Below are 24,008 nucleotides of genomic sequence, written 5' to 3' on the forward strand. Positions count from 1 at the left end.
TGGCTTTCGCACTCGCGTTGCGCAGCACTGGTCGCGGATTTCGCAAATTACACCGAGCCGTTCACACTGCGCGCAGCACAGGCCGAGCCTTGCTGCGGTTTGCTGCATTTATCAATATTTAGTTGTTATGGGTGCTATGTATTTCCAAAATATTGTTAGTTACAAATTCATTAGCTTGGCATTGAGTTCATTTTCAAAGTTAAGTTCCGAACTACCAAGTTGATGGATAAAGTAACATGCATAGCTGGCTTATACTATTTAAAGCTTAATTGTTTTAATAGGACCCAAAATCATACTATAATGCGAACATATTTATAAAGTAGCCAATAAGTAGCCGGATCTGGCTTGAAAGCGGCCAACACTTTCACTAGCTTTTGTGCATCCCTGTGCAGTGCCACATTCCACACACATTTCTGCTTTGTTTTGACCAGAACGGGCCGCTTTGCAGCACTGTTCGGCACAGCTGTTCAGAGTTTGGGGCCGCGGTTGGTGGGCAAATTTTCTTGGGGCGATTCAGTATTATTTCGATTGTCAAGCAGTTTACTTCGTGGAAAGTCAAGTGCTCGCCGTTTAATTAGCGTAAGTGCAAGTGAGTCGCAGTACGTGAGCTTGGGGGGTTTAATTTCATGCGCCCGCTCCACAACAAAAACAAGCGAAACGAAAAGAGTTGCATGCACAGAAATTCGAATTCGGTCGAAACTGCAAGGTGTTATTATAACGGGAATGGCCAGTGCTCGTTATCGGGTGAAAACGATTAGGATTGTGCAATTAACAAAAGTGTGCCGTGCTGCTCTTTTCATAATCCAATCCAACCCAATCCCCAACTCCCCCACTACCAAACCCCAAGTGGCTCCACACAAACACTAGCACATAAACACTTATGCTGCCTTTATGCTTGCAGCCCCACTCGAGCTCTTTTATGTATGTATGTACATATTTATCCAACGAATGCAAGTGACCGACGTCCAAAGAGCAACGTACGGGATACGGAGCTTCGACAAAGGCTTCCCGGTATCAGTGGTCCGGTGACTTTCGCCGGAGTAGTGACTCCGTCCCAGAAAGCGAGCTGAACAAAAAGCCCCCAGCCGCTCGTAAAAAAGTGTCATGAGACAATAAAGGAACTTTAAGAAAGAAAGGAAAAGCGACGAGAAGAGTGGAGCTCCTTTGTTGCATCTCTGGAAGAATCAGTCGGCTCCGAAGCAAAGGTGAGTAATACTGCTCCATTACGAAATTAAGGGGCCTTGTACATTTGTAGTTCCAAAAAACTACAAGGGGAAATCGTTCATCTGGGAAACAAGAGACTACAATTATAAGATAAGAACTGCGACTGCTTTCTTTTATCTCAAGTGACGTAGTCCAAGGTAAGCACAGTAAACACTCGATGCAAGGACAACTGAGGTGTAAACCATTTTTCCATTCTACAAACTATGCAAATGGATTAGATATGAAAGCGAACACCCGTTTTCTTATCATGTCTGCGGGTTTCTTTGCAAAAATAAAAAGTTTGGCGCTACTGCGAGTGTTGCCTGTAGCACTGCTGGAATGACAAACTCTACTCCCAGACATTGAAATTCCTACACCAAAATGGAGTTACGGCAATCGACCTTGAAACATGTGGCCCCAAATGCCTTGCCAACCCAAATTGGTTTCCCATTTTCTATGAAAACTTGTGTGTTTTTTTGGTAATTCATCCATTAAAGGCGGCAGCCGGTTTTTCATCTCAAATGGACAGAAGCCGCAAACAAAAATAAAGCGATACACATAAACAATCAAACAACAGCAACAAGTGAGCGCACAAATTTAATTTGCTTTTAATGCGTCATTATTGCAAATTCGCGACACGCTCGAGCTGCTTTTCTGCTACCTCTTCGCAGATTTTCGCATCCCCAGGAGGGGATAGGGTGTCAAAAAACACAGGGGTGCCGAGTGTTTATCGGGTGGACGTAGAGTGCCAGTGGCGGGCTGCAGTTCTCCGGTTCGTACAGTTCGCGATCGCTATCGTTATCAGGGCGAATTAAGGGGAATTCAAGCGAATGAGCGACCCTTTACTTATTTGTTTTCATGATTAATTAAATGAGTCTGCAGTAGGATTATGTACACGCAATAATTATGAATAATTCACCAGCTCATCCAGAGCTATTCTTAAAGTTCATTTTATCCAGCAGAAAACTTTGTCACAGAGCTGGGTTCATTAATCATTAAAAGGTTAAAAAGTCAATAATCTTATTCATAAACATAGTGAGAAACAAAGAGTATAGTATTTAATTGTGATTCAATTCAAAAGGAATCGTTGGCCGCCTGTCGTTGATATGATCAAACCGCACTTTATCGCCGCCAATTTCATTTGCCCATCGTACTTTCCCCAACCAAACCAACATATAAACTAGAACAAAAAGAGCCGCTGGTGGTTGGCTTCACCGCCAACACGACCACCCACTACAGATGTGGTTTTCCATTTTTAAAACAGTGACGCATGCACGGAAATAAATTACATGATATACGCCCGACAGTCTCATTACCTAGAGACGACGACCCATCGATAGTGGCTCTATATACATACATAAAACACTTGGTTCTTCTTTGACTTTTTCAGTAGAGAGCGATGACGGAAAGCGTGGAGTTGATGAACAAGTACGGCGAGCCATTGCGCTACGACCGGAACTTCACGGGACCGAGGCAGAGGGATCGCAGCTGCACGGATGTGCCCTGCCTGCTGCTATTCGTCCTCTTCCTGGGCGGATGGGCCTTCATCGCCCAGTACGCCATCAAGAACGGCGATCTCAACAAACTGCTGATGCCCACGGACTCCTTTAACCGGAAGTGCGGCATGGACTCCGGAGTGCTGAACAAGGAGAACCTGTTCTTTTTCGACTTGAATCGGTGCATGGATCCAATTGTACCCATTACTGGATGTGACACTCCACAGGTGAGATACCACTAACATCAAATCTGCAAGGAATTCATCGTATAATGAAATATGTATTTCAACAGGTTTGTGTGGAGACTTGTCCCCGAGAGACCTTCGTCTGGGATACTATGAAGGACAAACTTAGTTTTGCGGAGCTGCATAGTCGCCTCATCTGCCTATCGGAGGAGCACAAGGCGCAGATCCGCACCAAATCGGACATTCAGGATGCCATTAACCAGAACCAGTGCGCACGCTGGTACATCAAGAGTGCTCCATTCCTCAAACGATGCCTCTTCGAGTTCTCGCAGGGCGTGTGTGATTATATTCCCTCGTTCCTACTGAACGGAGGAAGGTCGAGTCGGGAGCTGCATCTGTTGCCCGGAAACGCCACCACAGAACTTCAACTGCAGGCCGATGTCATGTACCAGAGTATGACGGAGGCCCAGGCTCTCGTTGTTCCACAGTCGAATGGCAAACAGACTCCAGTGGACGAGGGACCGATCATCCAGTGTAAGCGCAGACTCAACGAGGCTGTCATCAAGGAGAAGATGATGCATACCGACACTAGGCTGGCCAAGCTCGTGGGCAACATGGTGGCGCACTTCTACAATGGCACAAACGACGCCCAGCTGTTGGGAGAAAAGATTGTCGAGGATCTTGTCAACTCCTGGTCGATCGTTTTGGTGGCTTGCTTCTGCACCCTGGTAGCCTCACTGATCTACATCGCTCTAATGCGGTGGCTCTCGGCTCCGATCCTCTGGTTCTCCATCTTCGGCGTGCTTATCGGCTTGCTGGTGGGGATTTACTTCTCCGTAAAGCAGTACATCCACTGGGAGAAGACGCCTACGGTACCCGTACACGGCTTGAATCTGCACTCCACGGTCAAGAATGTTCTGCAGAGCCAGAACACCTGGCTCTACCTGTCCATCTTCGTAGGCGTGTCCTTCGTGGTTATCCTGTTGCTGGTAATTGTGCTAAGAAAGCGCATCCAGATAGCCATCGCCCTAACCAAGGAGGGCAGCAAGGCGGTGAGCAGCGTGATCAGCACCGTGTTCTTCCCCATCTTCTCCTGGATACTCTTCATTGCCGCCATAGCGTTTGCCATTGGCGTGGGCCTGTATCTGGGCTCAATTGGAGATCCTTCGTTTAGAATGGTGCGGCAGCTGACGAAAAGTGGCGAAGTGACCAGCGAGGACTGCGTCTGCGAAGGTCCAGCCATCAACTACACAGTGGGCGGATCCTGCAAGCCGGAAGTGTTCCAGCAATATTGCAGCGTTCGGCTGACCTCATTTTCCCAGAACCTGAACCCTTGCTTGAACACCACCTGCAGCTTTGACTCGGTTAACAATCCAATCGAGATTAAGTGGGCCATCTTCTACAACGTCTTCGGCTTCCTCTGGCTGAGCTTCTTTATTTCCGCCTTTAGCTACATGGTCCTGGCATCAACCTTCGCCCGATGGTACTGGACCTTCAAAAAGAGGGATGTGCCCTACTTCATCCTCACAAGGGCATTCTTCCAAACTGCTGTCTACCATCTGGGCACTGTGGCCTTCGGTTCGCTCATCCTGGCCATCGTCCGCCTGATCCGTCTGGTGCTGGAGTACATCCACGAGAAGCTGAAGAAGTACGACAATGCGGTGACACGAGCCATCCTCTGCTGCATGCGCTGCTTCTTTTGGCTGTTGGAGACCTTCCTGAAATTCCTCAATCGGAATGCCTACATCATGTGCGCCATTCACGGCAAGAACTTCTGCTCCAGTGCCGCGGACTCGTTTAACCTGATTATGAGGAACTTCCTGCGTGTAGTGACGCTGGATCAGGTCACGGACTTTTTGTTCTTTTTGTCGAAACTGCTGTTAACCGCAGGGGCGGGTGCGTCCACCTACTACTTCCTGGACAATAATCCGACCATTATTCGGCTAAATTACATCGCAGTGCCCACCACTGTGGTGGTAATTGCCGCCTTCCTCATAACGAGCGTGTTTTTCGGTGTGTACTCGACGGCAGTGGACACACTGTTTCTGTGTTTCCTGGAGGACTGCGAGCGCAACGACGGCTCGCCGGAGAAGCCGTTCTTCATGTCCAAGCAGCTAATGAAGATTCTTGGCAAGAAGAACAATCTGCCGCCGCGTCAGCGCCGCGGAAAGTAGGAGACTCAGAGGCGGAACGGAAGTGCAAATAATAAGTTAATTAAAGTAAAGCATATATATATATATTTATTATAGCCCAAAAACGAAACGATCGGGGTTGTGAGCGATTGCTCAAACGGCTGCAATTGGGTTTGCATAAGATGCACGCTCCTTTGCCAATACTCTTAATCTTTAATCTAGTGTATATAATACGCCAGTATCCGTATCCATATGTAAAGTTTTTTATGCGGCTAGACTTGTGATAGACGCGGACCATAAAGACCAAAAGTAATACCATACAATAACTTGTATACAGAGACACAAAAGTACATATCTCACATTCATGCAGTTTAGGTTAACGATAATGATTTTAATTTTCGAATTTAATAAAAATGAATTCATTGAAGTCACAATTTTCAGTTTGGTTCTTAATTTATTTTACTTTCTCCAGCATTCAATTTATTCATATTTTTTATTTTTATACAATTTGTTTTTTGTTTCTACCATTCATTCATCTAGAGCGCTCAACCCACTCATTTCAGAAAGTCTGATTTTGCAAGGATGTAACAGATTGGTGAAGCCGCAATGAAGAACAATAGCTATAAGATTTGACTTTTAAAAGTATATATAATAAACTTAAATACTGCCTCAAAGGTTGTTTATTTCAGTAATAATCTGCCTTAAGTCTAGAAACTCGTTCACAAAGCTCATAAACAATTAGAAAATGAATACAAAATCTATTACCTCAACAATATTGGCCATTCGAGATTACCGTGGACTAAAAGATAATATCCTTGAGCACGCTATCGCTGATGTTCTGCAGGTCATCCTCACTGCCAATCTGATCAAAATCGAATTTATGCGAGACATTGAATGCATTCTTATCGTTTTCATTGTTGAAATCGGGATCAAGCTGCAGTGAGTCCTGTAAAACAATGGAAATGGAGATTCGTATTTCGTGTTTGATTAATAAGTCACGAAGTCAAGGCACGAATTATTATGTATCCCACTTACGTTAATTGTTCTGTCGTTGAGCTGAAGACGTGGCGCGACGTCTTGCTGGTAGCTGTCGGTGTGCGGCACAAGTGCATCCAGGCGTCCAGATGGCGAGGTGCTGAGATTGAGGACATTCCGAGATACCTCTAGGACTTTTATAACCGCAGCGCTTTTGGCGATCAGTGAGGTGTTGTTTTCCGAAGTGCGCGGAATGCGCTCAATTCGGGTGCACTCGCTACTATTCAAGGGTGTAAAGGGATCGCTGGGTTCCGTTGGTGAGGCCTGAGGAGAGATCACTGCTGCTCCTGGCAGCGGCGCCTCATCGAATCCGAAGGAGGCTTGCATTTGCTTCCACTTGCTGCCCAGGGAGGAGAGATTCGCCTGCGGAGCTGCCTTGACCTTGGAGGTGTTCTTGTGAATGGTGCGCAGCATTTGCATGGGATCGTTGATCTTGGATCGGTTCAACGTGCCATTAAGATCAATGCCGGTCGACTGGTCAAGGGCTTTTAGCTTGCGTGCTGATCGAGGCGGCGCAGGTGCTGAAAAGGAAAACTCATAAGGATGGAGGTTACTAAGCGAAGTGTTTAGTTCACTCCTTACCGAGTAAGCTGTTGCTTAAGGCATCGAACTGTTTGCCATTGAAGTCGTCCTGGAGTGCAAGACGCACAGGTGCATTGCGACCGCCACCGCCGCCCATGTCGATTCTGATGGGAGGCGTAGAAACAAATTTGGAGCTGATAACCGATTCGAAGCGAGGCGTGGCCGGCTGAAGCGTCTGTACCTTGGCGGAGCCACTTGCATTGGCACTTCCCTTGTCCTTTTTGGACGGATCGTTCAGTTTCTTTAGTAAATTGTTCAATTGGATTTCGGACTGTGAAAGTTCCACTCGAAGAGCCTGCAAATCCGTGGTGACGAACGCATTCGATTCGTTGTAGTGGTCATTAGCATCCAGTTGCTCGGCAATTGTGCCGCTGATCCGATTGAAGCCGTTCAAGAGCGCCTCCACTTTAGATGCGCCCAAAGGATCGTAGAAATCTGCGAAGGAATTGAAACTCAATTACATTTGAAGACCTGCAAGGATACAATCAAAGATGTCTCACCTCCTTCTGTGACTGCATCACAGTCGAACAGCACTCGCATGCCTCGCAGTGCCTTCTCCACCGCCTCCTTGCTATGGTTGTTCTCGGCTTGCTTCAGCTGGAAAAGATCGATTGCCTCCTTGAGACCACACAGAGATGCCTCCAGGTCCAATTTCCTTTCGGTGGGTTGGGTAATGACCCGCTCCACGCCAAGTGCAGCGGTGGCTTCGAACTCATCCAGAAAGCCATCATCCGCCAGTTGCTCTTCGGGCACTCCCATGTCTGCAGACAGATCGGCCATCAGGCGTCTGATCTTCTGGGTCTTGTCGCGCAACAGGGCCGTATTCTCCTCCAGATTGACCACATACGACGAGGCGTACTCCTTCATCACCGCATTTTGGCGGGCCATGACCTTGGCGCTTACGTTTGGTGTTCCCGCCTCCAAGCTGAGTGACTTCTCGCGCTGCTTGATGAGCTCCTGGATCACAAAGCCCACGAACTCAAGCAGGAAGTTGATAAATCTCATGCCTCCGGGCATCACCACCAGATACGACTTGATGTTGGCCCAATGCAGGTGATGCTTCTCGTTCAGATGCTTCAGATACTCCACCGTGCTGGAGCGAAAGTTCGCCTCCGACTTCTTGTCGGTGATGGGCCAGAAGAAGCGGCGCTTGAACTCCGCCGGATCCAGCAGGCGGAAGAGGTAGTGCATCACATGCACGAAGGCCACCTGGTTGGGCTTGAGGAACATGTCCCAGGCAATCAGCTTGCGCAGCTCGTCCGGCAAGGGGTGCACCAGGGCCAGTCCCTGCAGCTTCCTGTGCAGCTTCTCGCTCTGCTCCTTCTCTTCGGCTTTCCACGGCGCAATTATGGTACGGTCCATATTTTAGCACAGAAATGAAGTAGAATATGGCGGTTTAGTTTGAAGTTCTTTGTTTTTGTTGCTGCGCAGTGTTACCAAGTGGCTGAATTCAACTGTATGAAGCCGTTCCCACTGCCTGTTTACATTCTCGAAAAATGTTATATAAAAGTGATAAATCTATTTTATTTCCCTATGAATAGCATTTGCAAATAGCATTTGTTACATACATGTTTCTTATAATTTTTCCCAGATATTTTCATTTAAGTAAAATTTATTTCCCGAGTTACTCGATTGGTATAAATCCAATGACCTGCCACGGTCACACTTCATTCATAGTTCGGAAATTTGTCGGTTGCTGGAATTTGTAGACGAATTTATATTTAATTTTTAAGCACTTGGTAATTAACTAATCGACGTTCATTTCGAAGTGACCCCCCGACAAACTAAATAGTTTTCGGATAAATCGCGAGCCCAGTCACGGAGTGATCCCCAACGAGCCGAAAACCTTGGCATCCGGGTCCAACGTAGCACTTTCTTTTTGTCCGCGGCGGAGAAAAATCAATATACGCATGGGGTATAGAAATCGAATCTCGGCGCATATATAGTATAGATTACAGACAAGTAATCTGGGGGACAAGCGAACGTCCGCCCCCCGATAATCAAATCAGCGTGAAAATGTGTATGCGACACGGCCGCAAATCTTCGGAAGAAACCCAGTTTGGCCATGAATCATGCAATTGAATGGGACCATTATGTACTATATATGTACATATGCATTCTGATTTAGTGTCTGTTCTCCATTCGCAGATATCGGGAATCCGGCTGCCACAATGGGTTCCCTGTTCCGCAGCGAGGAAATGGCGCTGTGCCAGCTGTTCCTGCAGAGCGAGGCGGCCTACGCCTGCGTCTCCGAGTTGGGAGAACTGGGATTGGTCCAGTTCCGAGATGTGAGTAGGATGGGTTACATAAAGATGCGGTCGAGACAGCCGCACTGACTAACCATAAGCCACAAGCATACCTCTTACCTCATTAGCGAATTCGGTATTCCATGAAACGTTCCCTTTAACGCGAATGCAAAGTAAATGCAAAGCTGGTGACACCAGCCACAAAATGCATAGTATAACTACGTGTGTTACCTCATTTAAATGAAATTGAAAAATATAGTGGCATAAGTTTAGTGCTATAGCTTGATCGCACACATGAAGTAGCTTTGAGATCCCCCAATAACGACCAACTCTTTTGAAATCCGCAGCTCAATCCCGATGTCAACGCCTTCCAGAGGAAGTTCGTCAACGAGGTGCGCCGCTGCGATGAGATGGAGCGCAAGCTGCGTTACCTGGAGAAGGAGATCAAGAAGGATGGCATACCCATGTTGGACACCGGGGAGAGTCCCGAGGCCCCGCAGCCCCGCGAGATGATCGACCTGGAGGTATACGCCGCCATACTCCTTGTTTTCTGCTAAACACTCTTGAACTTATATGGCTTTCTTGTCTGCTGCTCAGGCCACCTTTGAGAAACTGGAGAACGAGTTGAGGGAGGTGAATCAGAACGCCGAGGCCCTGAAGCGCAATTTTCTGGAGCTGACCGAGCTTAAGCACATTTTGCGCAAAACTCAGGTGTTCTTCGATGAGGTAAGCTGCGGCATGAGTAACTCCACATGGGTATCAGCTAACAAACTGCGATCGGTTACCGATTTAGCACTAACAAATGCCGGCCATTGAAGCGGCCGGTAACTAACCAACTTTTCTAAGCAATAACCAATTTCCCAACCGACAACACAAGTGTGGCAGCCACGACTTCTAGTCACATAAGTAATCTATCCCAAACTACACTCTAAAATGATTTCCCCGTATCTCCCTACTCGGCACGTATATCCTCCTTCTCCGCTTCCAAAGGCAAACGATGTGTGCTTTCTTACCCTTCAATTTCAGTTTGTACATATATATAGTAATGTGCGTTTGATATCAGTTGATGGTTATTGTTTCTTTCGGACGTGTTCCTGGGCAATCAGAGGAAAGCCTTGGCGCAGTAGGTTCTAAAATATAATAAAACAAAGGGTTTTGGAACCCCTTTTCCTTCTGGTTGCTTGTGAGGAACACATCCGCGTTGTACCCTTTCAAATGCTTCGTTTTCCCCAACACTCTGTTTATACATATATATATGTACCTAGATGTTTGTACAACCTTATTGTTTATTATTAATTATTTGACTCTTCGGTTACTTTATTATGCGTTTTACATTTTGTTTTTCCATATCAATCAATACACAATCAATCAACCAACAAACCAACCAACACCTCCCCGACCAAAAATCAATAAACCGAAAAACCAAACCGCACACAACACGTACACCCACCAAAAACACCACCCAATGACCCAAGTCGGTGCCCACGGTGTACAAGTCGAGTAGCGCATACTCATCCAGCAAATATCGGCGATATCCGCAGATGGCCGACAACCAAAACGAGGACGAGCAGGCGCAGCTGCTGGGCGAGGAGGGTGTCCGGGCCAGCCAGCCGGGCCAGAATTTGAAGCTTGGGTAAATATTGATGCGGACCTGGGAGATGGGAGCACGGACGACGGACCACGACGGGAACAGGGGAAAACTAAACTCAGGCCAAGACCCACTCGCCTTCGCTCTCCTGCTCCTCTCACTCCTTGCTGTTTGTGTTCTACGCGTCCATGTCGCATCCATGTACCTTTGATGAGTGTTCCATGTTTTTCACGAGCTAGGCTGTCGAATTGATTTCAAACATAAGCACATTGTCTACTTGTTTGCTCTGGTGTCGGTTTCCAAAACTATGCCTAATCCAATCTAACCCAATCCAATCCAATCCCATACCCCACATGCCCACAAAACCCAAAAACTAACTTTCGGCGGCGGTTTTACTAACCACTTTCTAAGAGTTATCTCCAAGCTAACCTGTTCGTAAGTCGAGTCGAAATGACCTTTGCCCACCATTCACACTTTCTAGCAAGAAGGCGGCGTTAACCAAACGACCGAGTCGATGACCCGCGCCTTGATCACGGACGAGGCACGCACCGCTGGTGCCTCCATGGGTCCCGTACAGCTCGGGTACGTATCCAGCAGGCCAGCTTCGGAAGCGGGAAAGACGCACACGCGGGCGTGGACCGCAGTTCCGTCGGCAGGCAAATACTCTTTGGGCGGATAAGAGTGTACATAATGGGATAAATTGTAATTTTAAATGGTGTACTTTTGGTTATCTTAACCCATTGGGTCTTATTTTAGTATATCAGTCCACAAAGGCATATTTATATTTACTCTAATCTACTCTTTGTTCGATTTGTTTAACATATGTACATACCCAGAGATCCTATCTTTAATAGTATCACATAAAGTAATCAGATTAGTGCCGCCCAGGGAGCTTTTGCCTTGCCCAATCTTTTTTAGCTCTTAACCAACGAAATGCCACACAAAATTATTGCTTACTGCCGCCAACGCCAAACTAACCAATCTCAGAACGCCAATGCAGCTGCGCCGCCACAGAGAAAGATTAACCGAACCATGTCCATTTATAACGTCCAGCTTGGAGTCTCCTGGAGTTTCGAGCAATAATTTTCTGTGCAAGATCCCAAAATGACACATCGAAAGCCACTAAATTAAACGTCGTTCTCTTCTTATGCTCCTCTCTTCCCCACACAAAAATGTCCAACCGAAAAATAATGTTGAAAATATAGTTACATGGAGAAATCAAACGAACGTGAGGATTATCTTCCATGGTTGGTACCCTGCCCCTTCAAAAAATAAAAGAACATGACTAGGTCAAACAATCAGTCAAACTCGATCCATTAGCCAACGAACAGCGCTCATCAATCGTATTTGTATTCGTATTCGATCGGTCAATCAGCTGTATATAGAAACATGTCATTAGCTTCGCTCGCCTCGCCTTGCCTCCCAGCACCGCCCCGCATCCCGTCCAGAACTCAGAGTGCCACCTAGAGTGCTAACGTGTCACCCATTCAACCGATCCCACCCCGTGCCTCATTCATCCCGATCCTCGCTCTCGTAACGCCTTGCGCGTCCATTGGTAACTTGTGCTTGAGAGTTTAGTTTTCCTTGTTTGTCGTAAATAACCGGAATGACTTTGTTGGATAGCCCGTAGCGGAGATCTCTCACTAATAGCTGCTTCCTAATACCCTCTAGCTTCGTGGCTGGCGTCATCCTGAGGGAGCGACTGCCGGCCTTCGAGCGGATGCTGTGGCGCGCCTGCAGGGGCAACGTCTTCCTGCGCCAGGCGATGATCGAGACGCCGCTGGAGGATCCCACCAATGTGAGTATCAACTGGGTTGGTGGTCATCTAAAACATCAACCGAAATGAATCAGTAACCTAATAACTTATTTGATTCGCATTTTCAGGGCGACCAGGTGCACAAGTCCGTGTTCATCATCTTCTTCCAGGGTGACCAGCTGAAGACGCGCGTCAAGAAGATCTGCGAGGGCTTCCGGGCCACGCTCTATCCTTGCCCTGAAGCTCCAGCCGATCGGCGAGAGATGGCCATGGGTGTGATGACCCGCATCGAAGATCTGAACACCGTGCTCGGCCAGACGCAGGACCATCGCCATCGTGTCCTGGTCGCTGCGGCCAAGAACCTTAAGAACTGGTTCGTCAAGGTGCGCAAGATCAAGGCAATCTACCATACGCTGAATCTCTTCAATCTGGACGTGACCCAGAAGTGTCTGATCGCCGAGTGCTGGGTGCCGCTGCTGGACATTGAAACCATCCAGCTGGCCTTGCGCCGCGGAACCGAAAGATCGGGATCGTCGGTGCCGCCAATTCTCAACCGGATGCAGACGTTCGAGAATCCGCCGACCTACAATCGAACGAACAAGTTTACCAAGGCCTTCCAGGCATTGATCGATGCCTATGGCGTGGCCAGCTATCGGGAAATGAATCCGGCACCCTACACGATCATCACCTTTCCCTTCCTGTTCGCCGTGATGTTTGGAGATTTGGGCCACGGAGCTATCATGGCGCTCTTTGGTCTCTGGATGATTCGAAAGGAGAAGGGACTGGCGGCTCAGAAGACGGACAACGAGATTTGGAACATTTTCTTCGGCGGACGGTACATCATCTTCCTCATGGGCGTCTTCTCCATGTACACGGGTCTTATATACAACGATATATTCTCAAAGTCGCTGAATATCTTTGGATCGCATTGGCATTTGTCCTACAACAAGTCCACCGTGATGGAAAACAAGTTCCTGCAGTTGAGCCCGAAAGGCGACTACGAGGGCGCTCCGTATCCGTTCGGCATGGACCCCATATGGCAGGTGGCGGGAGCCAATAAGATCATCTTCCACAACGCTTACAAAATGAAGATCTCGATCATTTTCGGTGTTATCCACATGATCTTCGGTGTGGTGATGAGCTGGCACAACCATACGTATTTCCGGAACAGGATTTCCCTGCTATACGAGTTCATTCCCCAGCTGGTCTTTCTGCTGCTGCTGTTCTTCTACATGGTTCTGTTGATGTTCATCAAGTGGATCAAATTTGCCGCCACCAATAATAGTGAGCTTTTTCCTTTTAACCTTCTATTTGGCTGGAGTTTAATGACATCGTTATCCCATTTAGAGCCCTACTCCGAAGCCTGCGCGCCTTCAATCCTGATCACCTTTATCGACATGGTGCTTTTTAACACGCCCAAGCCACCTCCGGAGAAATGTGAAACCTATATGTTCATGGGCCAGCACTTTATCCAGGTGTTATTTGTCCTGGTTGCCGTCGGCTGCATTCCCGTAATGTTGCTAGCCAAGCCGCTGCTCATCATGCAGGCCCGCAAGCAGGCGAACGTAAGTAGACACTAGTTCGATGCACCCCATTACTTTCATAGAAAGGCGTTCCATCTACATCACAACATATCCAAGCACCTTGCACTCCAAACTCTCCACCTTATACTAACTGCTTCTCGTTTATCTGTGCTCCCGATTAACAAAATTATAACCCCCAACCAAATCCACACCGAATAAACTAAAACACTTCAATCCACAAACCGTAGGAAGAGGTTAGTCGTGTCGTTTATTGTCGATGTTAAATCGAACTTCTCTAATTGCATAATTACATTTAAATAGTAATATGCTGTCAATACTTTTTCCTTTAGAGAAGTTCGACTTTAGTGCCCCCAAATGCTCGTCTTTACGCAGTTAATAATATACTTCACTTGCAGGTACAGCCCATTGCAGGAGCCACTTCAGATGCAGAAGCCGGCGGCGTGTCCAATGGCGGCTCACACGGTGGTGGCGGTGGCCATGAGGAGGAAGAGGAGCTCTCTGAGATCTTCATTCACCAGAGCATCCACACCATCGAGTACGTCCTAGGTTCGGTATCCCACACCGCTTCCTATCTCCGATTGTGGGCGCTTTCCTTGGCCCATGCCCGTAAGTAATCGATGCAGTAGTACAACCTAAACAATTACTTAAGCGAAGCATTCTTACCTGACAGAGTTGGCTGAGGTGCTGTGGACCATGGTCCTCTCGATTGGCTTGAAGCAGGAAGGGCCGGTGGGTGGCATCGTATTGACCTGCGTGTTTGCCTTCTGGGCCATTCTCACCGTTGGCATTCTGGTACTCATGGAGGGCTTGTCTGCCTTCCTGCACACGCTGCGTCTCCATTGGTAAGTCACCTAATCCCCGAGAAATATGAAATGGTATCTAATTGAACGGCTTTCTTATAGGGTCGAGTTCCAGAGCAAGTTCTACAAGGGCCAGGGTTACGCCTTCCAACCCTTCTCGTTTGATGCCATCATAGAAAACGGAGCTGCAGCCGCCGAGGAGTAAATGAAGCGGAATCGGTCAGAGCAACAACCAAAGCACGTTGAGAGTCTCATTGCGTTATATGAAATTAACTATCCAAATACGTGGAATCTACCAGTTACAGTAACAAACATATATGTACGTTTTAATGTTTAATTGTCGTGAATTTATCTATGTATGTATATCGTATAGCCCCAGCAAGCGTTAGATTGCTAACAATATTTAATGTTCTTCGTAGACGTTCTCGTGTTTATTAACTATACTTGTAAACTCAAATAAATAGCAAAAGCTAACCCCTTGGGGTTGGCACCAAAAGAAGCTTGCAGTTGGGAATGTTTATTGGCATTCAATGGGACATCAGTTGATTGATGGCGGAAACGAATTTGCTGAGATTTTCCGGGTTCGTTTCATAGGGCTTTAGGGCTGTAAAGTCCAGAGTAGCTAGCTGGGCATCCAAGTCGGTAACTTTGCAGTAATACAGATAGTTTTCAGCGGCTAGTTGCTTGGCCAACTCCAGTTGGTGATTGTCCATGAGCGTGTCATTTATCACAATGAGTCCAGGTTTATGGTTATTTAGTATATCCATGCAAGTTCCGGCTCCCGCATGTCCAATAATTAGGTCTGCGGACTTAACGTCCTCTATATTTGGACGGAATTTGTACTGCTCTATCTGGATTCCGTAGTTCTTTTTTATCAATTGTATTTCATCGTCTGTTAATGGTTGCGAATTTCCGTGCTGTATGACGAGTTTGGTGCATTTCCGTTTCTGCAGAGCTTTGAGTGCGGGTTCCGAAGATGCAGTTGATATTAGAGCATCGAATTTGGTGGTGCCCACGGTAATGTAAACTGTGTTTAAATGCATTTTCGGTAAATAGTTAAACAACAAGACACAGCTGTTCCGACTTGTGCTTCCTCTTCGCCTTTGCCATTCAGCCGGCGTAACTCAAACGCCGTTCAATTAAATACCAGCTTGGAAGTTTAAAACACCGGCCATAACCGTTACTTTAGCTACTAGGCCTGCAGTAAATAAGTAAAAAGAGTATTGAAATAGTTGTAAGCAATAATTATTTAAGCAAAATGCTTAAATTCAATTTTAAACGTAAGTATTCGTAAGGACTGTAACCCTCAGTTTATTTCGCTCTCACGCAGCCAAAGTGCGAATTTCGCGCACGCGATCGCCATCTCGCTCATTGTGCTTCCATTCCATTTCCATCGCAGCTTGTTTATTCCGTTTATTCAGTTCTCAACCGTTAGCCGTAACGGTTGTGCCCGCGCTCGTCGGGAAAATACACGAAAGAACTGTGCTCCGTTTAGTAATAGTCCCTTGGCAAATTGCATTTTGATTAGTTTGGCAGCTCAGCCTTAGTTCAAGTGATTTGTTTACATTTAATTCAATTAATTAGGCGTCTGCCAGGCTGCCAAAAGTGAGTGTGCGCTTGTGTGGGTGACCGACCACGAATCAGTGTCGCGCCAACGCAACGGTAAAGGTGCGAAAGAGTCCGACAAACGGTTTTCCAGGACGGAGGTGAAACGGTAAATTAAATTATTCCCACGTTTCGAATTCTGCGTATGTGTGGGTGTGGGCGATTTGTGCGTGTGTGTGCACTGAGAAAAATACAATGACATGGCGATCATTTTGCACTACCATTAAACTAAAAATATAAGTACATTAAACGATTTAAGTGCAAATCTTTATGTGCTGTGAAACGCTTCAAGTATTAAACTATCCTAGGTGCACAAGTATTACATGATATAAATAAAAATTTGCCATGCGCTTTTCGCTTTGATTTTTCTTTCTGTGCTTGCCGGCTGCTGTTTGCACGTCGGAAGGTAATTGACTAATCAACACTTCGTTTAATTTCGTTTTTATATCTGCACCCTCCCCATTTGTTTATTTGGCAAACGCTTTTCAAGTTTGCCTGCCATCTGGCAGCGATTAATATAAAAAAAAACAAACACTTTCTAGCCTCAAATGCTCGATATTACGAGAATAAGACGCTCACGCAGGACCCATAAATTTGCCGGCCAGAAACTTTCCTCTCCTTATGATCGCCAATTTATGGTGATCTCCCGCTTATTTACTATCCAAATTTGTAGAAATCATCTGGTACTGCCCCAAAATTCAATTAGAGCACCCGTGCAAATTATCGAGTTGCCCAGCGATCGGTTATTCTCTTTTTCCAACACCCCAGCCCCCCTTTCCACCCCTCAGAATACACACCCACACACTTACACACGCGTGGACCATCACTCAACGGTCAATAAATTGGCGCTCTCTTTTTTTCTTGTTTTTGGTTTTGTTTTGATGGGCGAGCAAAAAGCCACGCGATTTAAATTTAATGTCTTAATCGTGGGCGTGTGAAGAACCAATATTTACATGTCTCCGCTGTCTCTTGATTCCCTCTTGCCACCCCCACAACTTTCCCAATGATTTGTCAATATTCGCTTTCCCACTCGCAGGCGTTCATGTCCTTGTGTTTATTAACTGGCTGCACTGTGAGAAAAGCGAACACTCTAGTCCTAAAAATTGGTTCGACTGATCAAAAAGAAATGGTTAAATTTGAGCAAAGTTGAACATGTTAACATCTAATTAGTTAGGAATTTTGAAGATTTCCAGCAAATAATGCGTGAATAATAGTGTACTAGCCTTATCCATCGCCATATGCTGACACATTGCCAGCGGCTTACACGCAGTTTATCAATGAAATATTGCTATAAATTGGATGCCCAACGAGCGCGAGCGACCCAGGGATACGGACCCCATGGAGGCGGGATGGAATGGAATGGGTTGGGCGGAGTGGGCTGAGGCGGATGGAGGCGGCGTATCATTTGCAGCCTTATTTTAATGAAGGTCATCGTGCCAGCGGCGAGGTTGACTTCTGTACATGGTTGTCGGCGTTTAATTGCAGCAATTTGCAAAAACAGCAGCAGCATCAGCAGCAGCATCAACCGAAGGAGAAAGAGCAGGGTGCTGCATATGCTGCAAATGCTACAAATGCTACAGAAGCTGATCAAATTAATGCCATAACTCAATTAGCCGGCGGGCGTATTTGCATGAATATATAAGTTGATTTACGACAATGTTGTTTGTTGCCCGCTCAATTTGTGCTTAAACTTTTGCCAATTGATAATAGCGTCGCTGCTCTACGAGGAGACATCTGGGTTCAGCTACAATCTGTGACTGCTGAGGAAACTCACTTTTAGTATAAAGTAGTCCCAAGAATGGGTCCCCTGGCCATTGACATCGCGATAAGAACGTCTTCAAGCAGACCTAATAATATTAAACCGAATAGTATTGCTATTCTAGCAGATTTTTTTTAGACATATACAAATATTCCTTTCTTCTTCACTTAGATGCAACTTTTCCCACTTTCATTGACTAAAATTCGACTTCCCAAATATCGTACTAATTGTTAAAATCACGATCGCAGTCTATTAACATGTATTTTTAACTCTCTTCCTATTTAAAAATAATTCCTTAGTTATTAAGTGTAAAAATCAATTATCGCCTTGCTCTAATTTACTGCGAAAATCATCATAATTGTGTGGGTTACTTGTGGATTTGATTCGGGGGATTGGAAATGCCCCACGCATATTCCAACTCCACCGACAACTTCTGAATGGGAAATATCGCGAATTTAAATATATATTTCAGTCGATGACATTGGCAGTGGGAAACACCCTTCCCATCCAGCCAGTTGCAAGTGGCTCCCCAACGGAGCTCCACTAAAAAACCCGCTGGGTGAGTTAAGCTTATATCCAAGTCGCCGCGTAAGCCAGCCATTAATATTTTACAACTGTGCACGAGCACAAGTATTATTTAAACCCTTTCCATTCAAATCTTTTAATGACATTTATCTATACATAAGGACAAGGGCTTCTGATTTTTCAAATACTTTGTCCTGCCAGAACCAAGAGTTCTTGTTTTGAGTAGCGTATAAAAACGTCTTTATCGACTAAGATACTCTGCTGGATAATACATCAATTTGTTTATTACGTGAGCAATGATTTTTTGCTACTCGTTGTAAAATCATACACTTGTTTTCCCCATCGACGATGAGCTAATGAATCAGTTACGTTCTCGACGACCCCTTCTGAGCAGCAAACTAAACGGTCTCCTACTCGAAAAACGAAAGCCCTGTTCGCAAGCCCCTTTCTGTGGCTTCGCTTGTCAGCCACAAGGACATGGCTCATGCGCAATTTACGCAATTTAATCGGAACACCAGATAGCCAAAGGGGTTGGCCCTGGGGCAGAGAAACCACTTAAGTGGAACCCCGAGATTGCAGGCTGCACAACCTGCAGTTGGATATCATATTACTTGGGCTTATATTGAAAGCTAGAGCGGAAGTGGTTGTGCAAGTGGTTGCCCAGATCCTGCTTCCTGTTTAAGGAATCGGAACTGCTTTAACCTTATTAGGCTACGACTTAATCTTTTTGTTCATCATTGTAAAGTTTGTTTCATCTCCTACTGCAGCCATCATGGTCGTTAAGGAGATACCGCTCCACGAGAATCTAAACATGGAAAGCCGACCGGTGAATGCCGCTGCGCCCATCACTACCACCACTTTCTCGAAAGGCGGGCGTCGCTACAGTGTGTCCTTGACCACCGCCATTCTGCTGGCCTCCTTCTTCATCTGCACCCTGCTAGCAGTGGGCTTTATCGTCTATAACTTTGCCACATGCGCTGAACTGGAGCCCGATTCCGATGAGGATATCGTTTGCACCAGCTACCATTTGAGGAGGTTGAAGGCTGGTCATGATGACGCACCTAAATACGATCGAGATGTCCGTCTGCCGCACTCCATTCGCCCACTGAAGTACAACATCACGATCGAACCGCAGCTCAGCGGCAACTTCACATTTGCCGGTAGTGTTCAGATCAGGATAAGGGTGCTGGAGGATTGCTATAACATCACCATGCACGCTGAGGAGCTGAACATATCGCGTAGCGACGCCTCCGTCCACCGAGTGCTGAACAATGGAGAACCGGAAGGCGACGGTCTGCGGATTCACAAACAGTACCTGGTGGGGGCCAAACAGTTCTTCGTGATCGAGCTGTATGACAAGCTGCTCAAAGATGTGGAGTACGTGGTGCATCTACGCTTTGATGGCATTATCCAGGACTATCTGCAGGGATTTTACCGCAGCTCCTACGAGGTGCACAACGAGACGAGGTGGGTAGCTTCTACCCAGTTCCAGGCCACAGATGCCCGACGAGCTTTTCCCTGCTTTGATGAGCCCGCCCTGAAGGCCAACTTTACGTTGCACATCGCTCGTCCTCGCAACATGACCACCATATCCAATATGCCGATTGTGTCCAGCAACGATCAGTGAGCATTGCTTTTGTTATCAATGTAATTACTCTATTTAAGCGTGATCTTTGAACTCCTTAGCGCCACCATGCCAAGCTATGTGTGGGATCACTTTGCCGAATCGCTGCCCATGTCCACCTATCTGGTTGCCTATGCCATATCCGACTTTACGCACATCTCATCGGGTAACTTTTCCGTCTGGGCTCGAGCGGATGCCATCAAGTCGGCAGAGTATGCACTGTCGGTGGGTCCCAGGATTCTTACATTCCTGCAGGACTTCTTCAATGTAACGTTCCCCCTGCCGAAGATCGACATGATTGCTCTACCAGAGTTCCAAGCGGGCGCCATGGAGAACTGGGGTCTAATTACCTTTAGGGAGACTGCAATGCTTTATGACCCAGGAGTAGCCACGGCCAATAACAAACAGCGAGTGGCATCGGTCGTGGGTCACGAGTTGGCCCACCAGTGGTTCGGTAACCTGGTAACACCGAGCTGGTGGTCGGATATCTGGCTAAACGAGGGATTTGCCAGCTACATGGAGTACCTGACGGCTGATGCAGTTGCGCCCGAGTGGAAGCAGTTGGACCAGTTTGTGGTTAATGAGCTGCAAGCAGTGTTCCAACTGGACGCCCTTTCCACATCCCACAAGATCTCCCACGAGGTGTTCAATCCGCAGGAGATTTCGGAAATCTTCGATAGAATTTCCTACGCCAAGGGTTCAACTATTATTCGCATGATGGCCCACTTCCTCACAAATCCAATTTTCCGTCGGGGTCTCAGCAAATACCTGCAGGAAATGTAAGACCTTTGAGAATGATAACCGATTTATATTCGTATATACTAAAATTGAGCCGCTTTCAGGGCTTACAACTCTGCAACGCAGGACGATCTATGGCATTTCCTTACCATTGAAGCCAAATCCTCTGGGTTGCTGGACAATAGCAGAAGTGTTAAGGAGATCATGGACACGTGGACACTGCAAACCGGCTATCCGGTGGTCAAGGTGTCGAGGCATCCCAACTCCGATGTGATTCGTCTAGAGCAGGTTCGCTTTGTGTACACCAACACCACCAGGGAGGATGAGAGTCTCCTGTGGTACATACCCATTACGTTTACCACTGACTCCCAGTTGAATTTTGCCAACACCCGTCCGACTACATGGATGCCGCGTACTAAGCTGTACGAGCTGGAGAACAGGGAACTCTCCTTGGCCAAGTGGTTCATTTTCAACGTTCAACAGACAGGTTACTACCGCGTCAACTACGATCTAGAAAACTGGATGGCGATCACAGAACACCTGATGGATGTGGACAACTTTGAGGACATTGCACCTGCGAACCGTGCTCAGTTGATCGATGATGTGATGAATTTGGCCAGAGGTTCTTATTTGTCCTATGAAACCGCCATGAATCTGACCCGCTACCTGGGCCATGAACTTGGTCATGTGCCGTGGAAGGCGGCCGTCAGCAACTTCATTTTTATCGACTCCATGTTCGTCAACTCCGGCGACTACGACCTTCTAAAGGTTTGCTTTTAACCATTGGGCGTGCTATAAATATTATTTTATATTCTTGTTTCTCATAGAACTATCTGCTTAAGCAGTTGAAGAAGGTCTACGACCAAGTAGGCTTCAAGGACTCGCAGGACGAAACTGAGGACATCCTGGTGAAGCTGAAGCGTGCCGATATTCTGAGCATGGCCTGTCATTTGGGTCACCAAGAGTGCATCGCGGAGGCCAGCAGGCACTTCCAGAACTGGGTGCAGACGCCGAATCCAGATTCGAATAATCCGTAAGAAATCAACGTACTAATCAATACACTCCACACGTTTGCAATAAATTATTATTATTTTTTGTTCAGCATTGTGCCAAATCTCAGGGGAGTCGTTTACTGCTCTGCAATACAATACGGCACCGAGTACGAATGGGACTTTGCTTTCGAGCGCTTTTTGAAGACGAACGTGCCTGGGGAGAAGGATCTGCTGTTGAATGCCCTCGGCTGCTCCAAGGAGCCCTGGTTGCTCTATCGTTTCTTGCGACGCGGCATTTCCGGCCAGCACATCCGGAAACAGGACTTGTTCCGGGTATTCGCAGCAGTTTCCAGCACGGTTGTGGGTCAGAACATAGCCTTTGATTTCCTGCGCAACAACTGGCAGGAGATCAAGACCTAGTAAGTGGCGAAATAGTCGCTATATTTCACGCAGTACTAAAGGGATTACATTTTTTTTCAGCATGGGCTCACAGATGTCCAGCATCCACACGTTGTTCAAGTTCGCCACGAAGGGCTTCAACTCAAAGTTCCAGCTGGGCGAGTTTGAGAACTTCGTGAAGGACGCCCACTGGGACTACGACAGACCCGTGCAACAGATCGTGGAGCACATCGAGACCAGCGTCGACTGGATGAACAAGAACTACAAGTCGATCGTGAGGTGGCTGGAGAACGAGGCGCAAGCGTAAGGAACGGATCCTGCGGCTTGGCTGGATCTAGGCTGCAGCAGTATTAGATTTCGCAGCTGCAACTGCATGGGTTGGGCCGCCAATGCATTTATGTGTAGTATTTATGTCGCGTGTTTTACCAATTCAGAGTCGCCAAAGAGAGAAAGCCCTTGGCAGATCGTCCAGAGCATCACGTTTTTCATTACTTTTAATGTATGCCTTCTTTTCATAACTATTATGAGAGTCTTGTAATTTTAATTTGTACTTAAATGTAATTGTAAATGTAAATGGAATATAACATTGTTCGTCACAAAAAAGATATGTAAAGCCTATTCCCGTTTCACAGCCTGGTTTTTCCATTTCGGAACTCTGATCACATTTGCGAACATCAAGGTGCCCACAAAGACCAGCGCGGTGCCCAGCCAGTGCCACCAGGTGAATGGATTACGGAAGTACATGATCGAAAAGACCAGCGAGATGAACTTGCGGAGTGTGAGGATCAGAGTCACCGTCAGTGAGCTGCATTCCGTGGTCAGGGTGTAAACGGAGCTGATGCACAAATGCTGCGCCAGCACGTTGCCCAATAAGTACAGCAGGATTAGTGGCACTGCCACGCCCAGGAGTGGCAACTGGTAGGATTCGCCAGCGAACGCCAAAAGCCAGTGCGTCCGTATGTCGTCATGCATGAGCAGGAAGGCGGGCAGTGGCAACAGGTGGGTGTAATACAACGCTTCCCTGGCGCACTTGCCATGACGTCGATACAGCAACTCCTGGGTAATGCCCATGTAGGAGGACACAAACAGAGCCAGCACCAAGAGTGCCACGCCCAACAGCCACCAGAACGTATCCGTCTCGGCGCCATTGTCCAAATTCTCCCTCTTACCCACCAAATCCGGACTGGAGAAATATGTGCAGACAAAAATGCCCACGCTGATCATGAGCACCGATATGTACTGACTCAACCGGTAGCTCCTCTTCAGGATCAACGTGCCCAGGCACATGTTGGAGATCAGCGAACCGCCGCGGATGATCATGTGCAGTGTCATTGGAACATTGAACTTGAACACGTAGTTGTTACACACGCTGGTCAGGAAAAACATGGCCACAAGAAGCCCATAGTCGCGCAGGCTGATCACTCTCTGAGCCAGGCCAAACTTCGAAGTGAAAATGAAGCCCTCGAGGGCAATAAATGCAAACTGGGCGCCAGTTATAAGGTTTCCAGCGCCGGGATCCAGTTTAACCAGGAGCTCCAGGAAGACGACGCCACTGCAGCAGCCCAAAAAAACGCCGCAGATGGCCGAAATAGCGCGGATGGATAAATTCATGAACTCGGCCAACGAAAGTAGACGATTTCCACCAACTTTAACCTACGATCTGGGCCATGACGAGCTTTCAAGCCAACTTTCTTTCCTTCGGCCATACAAAACGTAAACAAAGACAACAGGTGGTTATCGATAGAGATCGGTTCGGGCACAGCTGATTTTGGTTTATCGAAAGTTATTGAAATTCAAAT

The 24,008-nt window shown here is 47.0% G+C and overlaps 6 protein-coding genes across 16 annotated transcripts; 3 read left to right on the forward strand and 3 right to left on the reverse strand.

The window, feature by feature from the left end:
• Positions 1 to 471: 471 nt before the first annotated feature.
• LOC117145729 (CTL-like protein 2) lies at positions 472 to 5,450 on the forward strand. Of its 2 annotated transcripts, none has more exons than XM_033311487.1 (4): positions 472 to 579; positions 902 to 1,205; positions 2,594 to 2,926; positions 2,992 to 5,450. In XM_033311487.1, the coding sequence occupies exons 3-4, from the start codon at positions 2,603 to 2,605 to the stop codon at positions 5,056 to 5,058; spliced, it is 2,391 nt and encodes a 796-aa protein (XP_033167378.1). In that variant the 5' UTR covers positions 472 to 579; positions 902 to 1,205; positions 2,594 to 2,602; the 3' UTR covers positions 5,059 to 5,450. The 2 variants fall into 2 exon arrangements, with proteins under 2 accessions (XP_033167378.1, XP_033167379.1); XM_033311488.1 differs by having other exon boundaries at positions 483 to 589.
• A 228-nt stretch (positions 5,451 to 5,678) lies between these two features.
• LOC117145730 (augmin complex subunit dgt6) lies at positions 5,679 to 8,087 on the reverse strand. The gene is made up of 4 exons (XM_033311489.1): positions 7,134 to 8,087; positions 6,634 to 7,068; positions 6,052 to 6,572; positions 5,679 to 5,962 (listed from the first exon to the last, which is right to left on the reverse strand). The coding sequence occupies exons 1-4, from the start codon at positions 7,993 to 7,995 to the stop codon at positions 5,816 to 5,818; spliced, it is 1,965 nt and encodes a 654-aa protein (XP_033167380.1). The 5' UTR covers positions 7,996 to 8,087; the 3' UTR covers positions 5,679 to 5,815.
• Positions 8,088 to 8,268: 181 nt separating this feature from the next.
• On the forward strand, positions 8,269 to 15,063 carry LOC117145728 (V-type proton ATPase 116 kDa subunit a). 9 transcript variants are annotated; one of them, XM_033311481.1, is made up of 13 exons: positions 8,269 to 8,372; positions 8,782 to 8,921; positions 9,227 to 9,403; positions 9,477 to 9,605; positions 10,949 to 11,049; positions 11,673 to 11,714; positions 12,139 to 12,265; positions 12,352 to 13,507; positions 13,571 to 13,788; positions 13,995 to 14,000; positions 14,163 to 14,373; positions 14,438 to 14,609; positions 14,670 to 15,063. In XM_033311481.1, exons 2-13 carry the CDS (start codon positions 8,805 to 8,807, stop codon positions 14,770 to 14,772), a joined length of 2,559 nt encoding a protein of 852 aa, XP_033167372.1. In that variant the 5' UTR covers positions 8,269 to 8,372; positions 8,782 to 8,804; the 3' UTR covers positions 14,773 to 15,063. The 9 variants fall into 9 exon arrangements, with proteins under 9 accessions (XP_033167372.1, XP_033167368.1, XP_033167373.1 ...); XM_033311477.1 differs by lacking the exons at positions 10,949 to 11,049; positions 11,673 to 11,714 and adding an exon at positions 10,355 to 10,512; XM_033311482.1 differs by lacking the exon at positions 13,995 to 14,000.
• A 5-nt stretch (positions 15,064 to 15,068) lies between these two features.
• LOC117145736 (UDP-N-acetylglucosamine transferase subunit ALG13 homolog) lies at positions 15,069 to 15,686 on the reverse strand. The gene has a single exon (XM_033311496.1). It carries the CDS (start codon positions 15,608 to 15,610, stop codon positions 15,095 to 15,097), a length of 516 nt encoding a protein of 171 aa, XP_033167387.1. The 5' UTR covers positions 15,611 to 15,686; the 3' UTR covers positions 15,069 to 15,094.
• Positions 15,687 to 15,825: 139 nt separating this feature from the next.
• On the forward strand, positions 15,826 to 22,814 carry LOC117145726 (aminopeptidase N). 2 transcript variants are annotated; one of them, XM_033311475.1, is made up of 7 exons: positions 15,826 to 15,847; positions 19,224 to 20,079; positions 20,143 to 20,859; positions 20,923 to 21,586; positions 21,646 to 21,851; positions 21,921 to 22,229; positions 22,291 to 22,814. In XM_033311475.1, exons 1-7 carry the CDS (start codon positions 15,826 to 15,828, stop codon positions 22,514 to 22,516), a joined length of 3,000 nt encoding a protein of 999 aa, XP_033167366.1. In that variant the 3' UTR covers positions 22,517 to 22,814. The 2 variants fall into 2 exon arrangements, with proteins under 2 accessions (XP_033167366.1, XP_033167367.1); XM_033311476.1 differs by lacking the exon at positions 15,826 to 15,847 and adding an exon at positions 15,985 to 16,281 and having other exon boundaries at positions 22,291 to 22,516.
• LOC117145732 (UDP-xylose and UDP-N-acetylglucosamine transporter) lies at positions 22,807 to 23,951 on the reverse strand. The gene has a single exon (XM_033311492.1). It carries the CDS (start codon positions 23,818 to 23,820, stop codon positions 22,825 to 22,827), a length of 996 nt encoding a protein of 331 aa, XP_033167383.1. The 5' UTR covers positions 23,821 to 23,951; the 3' UTR covers positions 22,807 to 22,824.
• Positions 23,952 to 24,008: the final 57 nt, after the last annotated feature.

Source organism: Drosophila mauritiana, chromosome 3R (assembly GCF_004382145.1).
Source record: "Drosophila mauritiana strain mau12 chromosome 3R, ASM438214v1, whole genome shotgun sequence".
NCBI lineage: Eukaryota > Metazoa > Arthropoda > Insecta > Diptera > Drosophilidae > Drosophila > Drosophila mauritiana.

Coding starts and splice junctions, on each gene's coding strand:
- LOC117145728 (XM_033311477.1), top strand. CDS start 8,805: ATGGGTTCCCTGTTCCGCAGCGAGGAAATGGCGCTGTGCCAGCTGTTC. Junction 9,404..9,476: donor GCGAGATGATCGACCTGGAG/GTATACGCCGCC, acceptor TCTGCTGCTCAG/GCCACCTTTGAGAAACTGGA. Junction 10,513..12,138: donor GGCCAGAATTTGAAGCTTGG/GTAAATATTGAT, acceptor AATACCCTCTAG/CTTCGTGGCTGGCGTCATCC.
- LOC117145732 (XM_033311492.1), bottom strand. CDS start 23,820: ATGAATTTATCCATCCGCGCTATTTCGGCCATCTGCGGCGTTTTTTTG.
- LOC117145730 (XM_033311489.1), bottom strand. CDS start 7,995: ATGGACCGTACCATAATTGCGCCGTGGAAAGCCGAAGAGAAGGAGCAG. Junction 7,069..7,133: donor TGATGCAGTCACAGAAGGAG/GTGAGACATCTT, acceptor ATTCCTTCGCAG/ATTTCTACGATCCTTTGGGC. Junction 6,573..6,633: donor CTTAAGCAACAGCTTACTCG/GTAAGGAGTGAA, acceptor TTTCCTTTTCAG/CACCTGCGCCGCCTCGATCA.
- LOC117145729 (XM_033311487.1), top strand. CDS start 2,603: ATGACGGAAAGCGTGGAGTTGATGAACAAGTACGGCGAGCCATTGCGC. Junction 2,927..2,991: donor CTGGATGTGACACTCCACAG/GTGAGATACCAC, acceptor GTATTTCAACAG/GTTTGTGTGGAGACTTGTCC.
- LOC117145726 (XM_033311475.1), top strand. CDS start 15,826: ATGCTTAAATTCAATTTTAAAC. Junction 20,860..20,922: donor AGCAAATACCTGCAGGAAAT/GTAAGACCTTTG, acceptor AGCCGCTTTCAG/GGCTTACAACTCTGCAACGC. Junction 22,230..22,290: donor TGGCAGGAGATCAAGACCTA/GTAAGTGGCGAA, acceptor ATTTTTTTTCAG/CATGGGCTCACAGATGTCCA.
- LOC117145736 (XM_033311496.1), bottom strand. CDS start 15,610: ATGCATTTAAACACAGTTTACATTACCGTGGGCACCACCAAATTCGAT.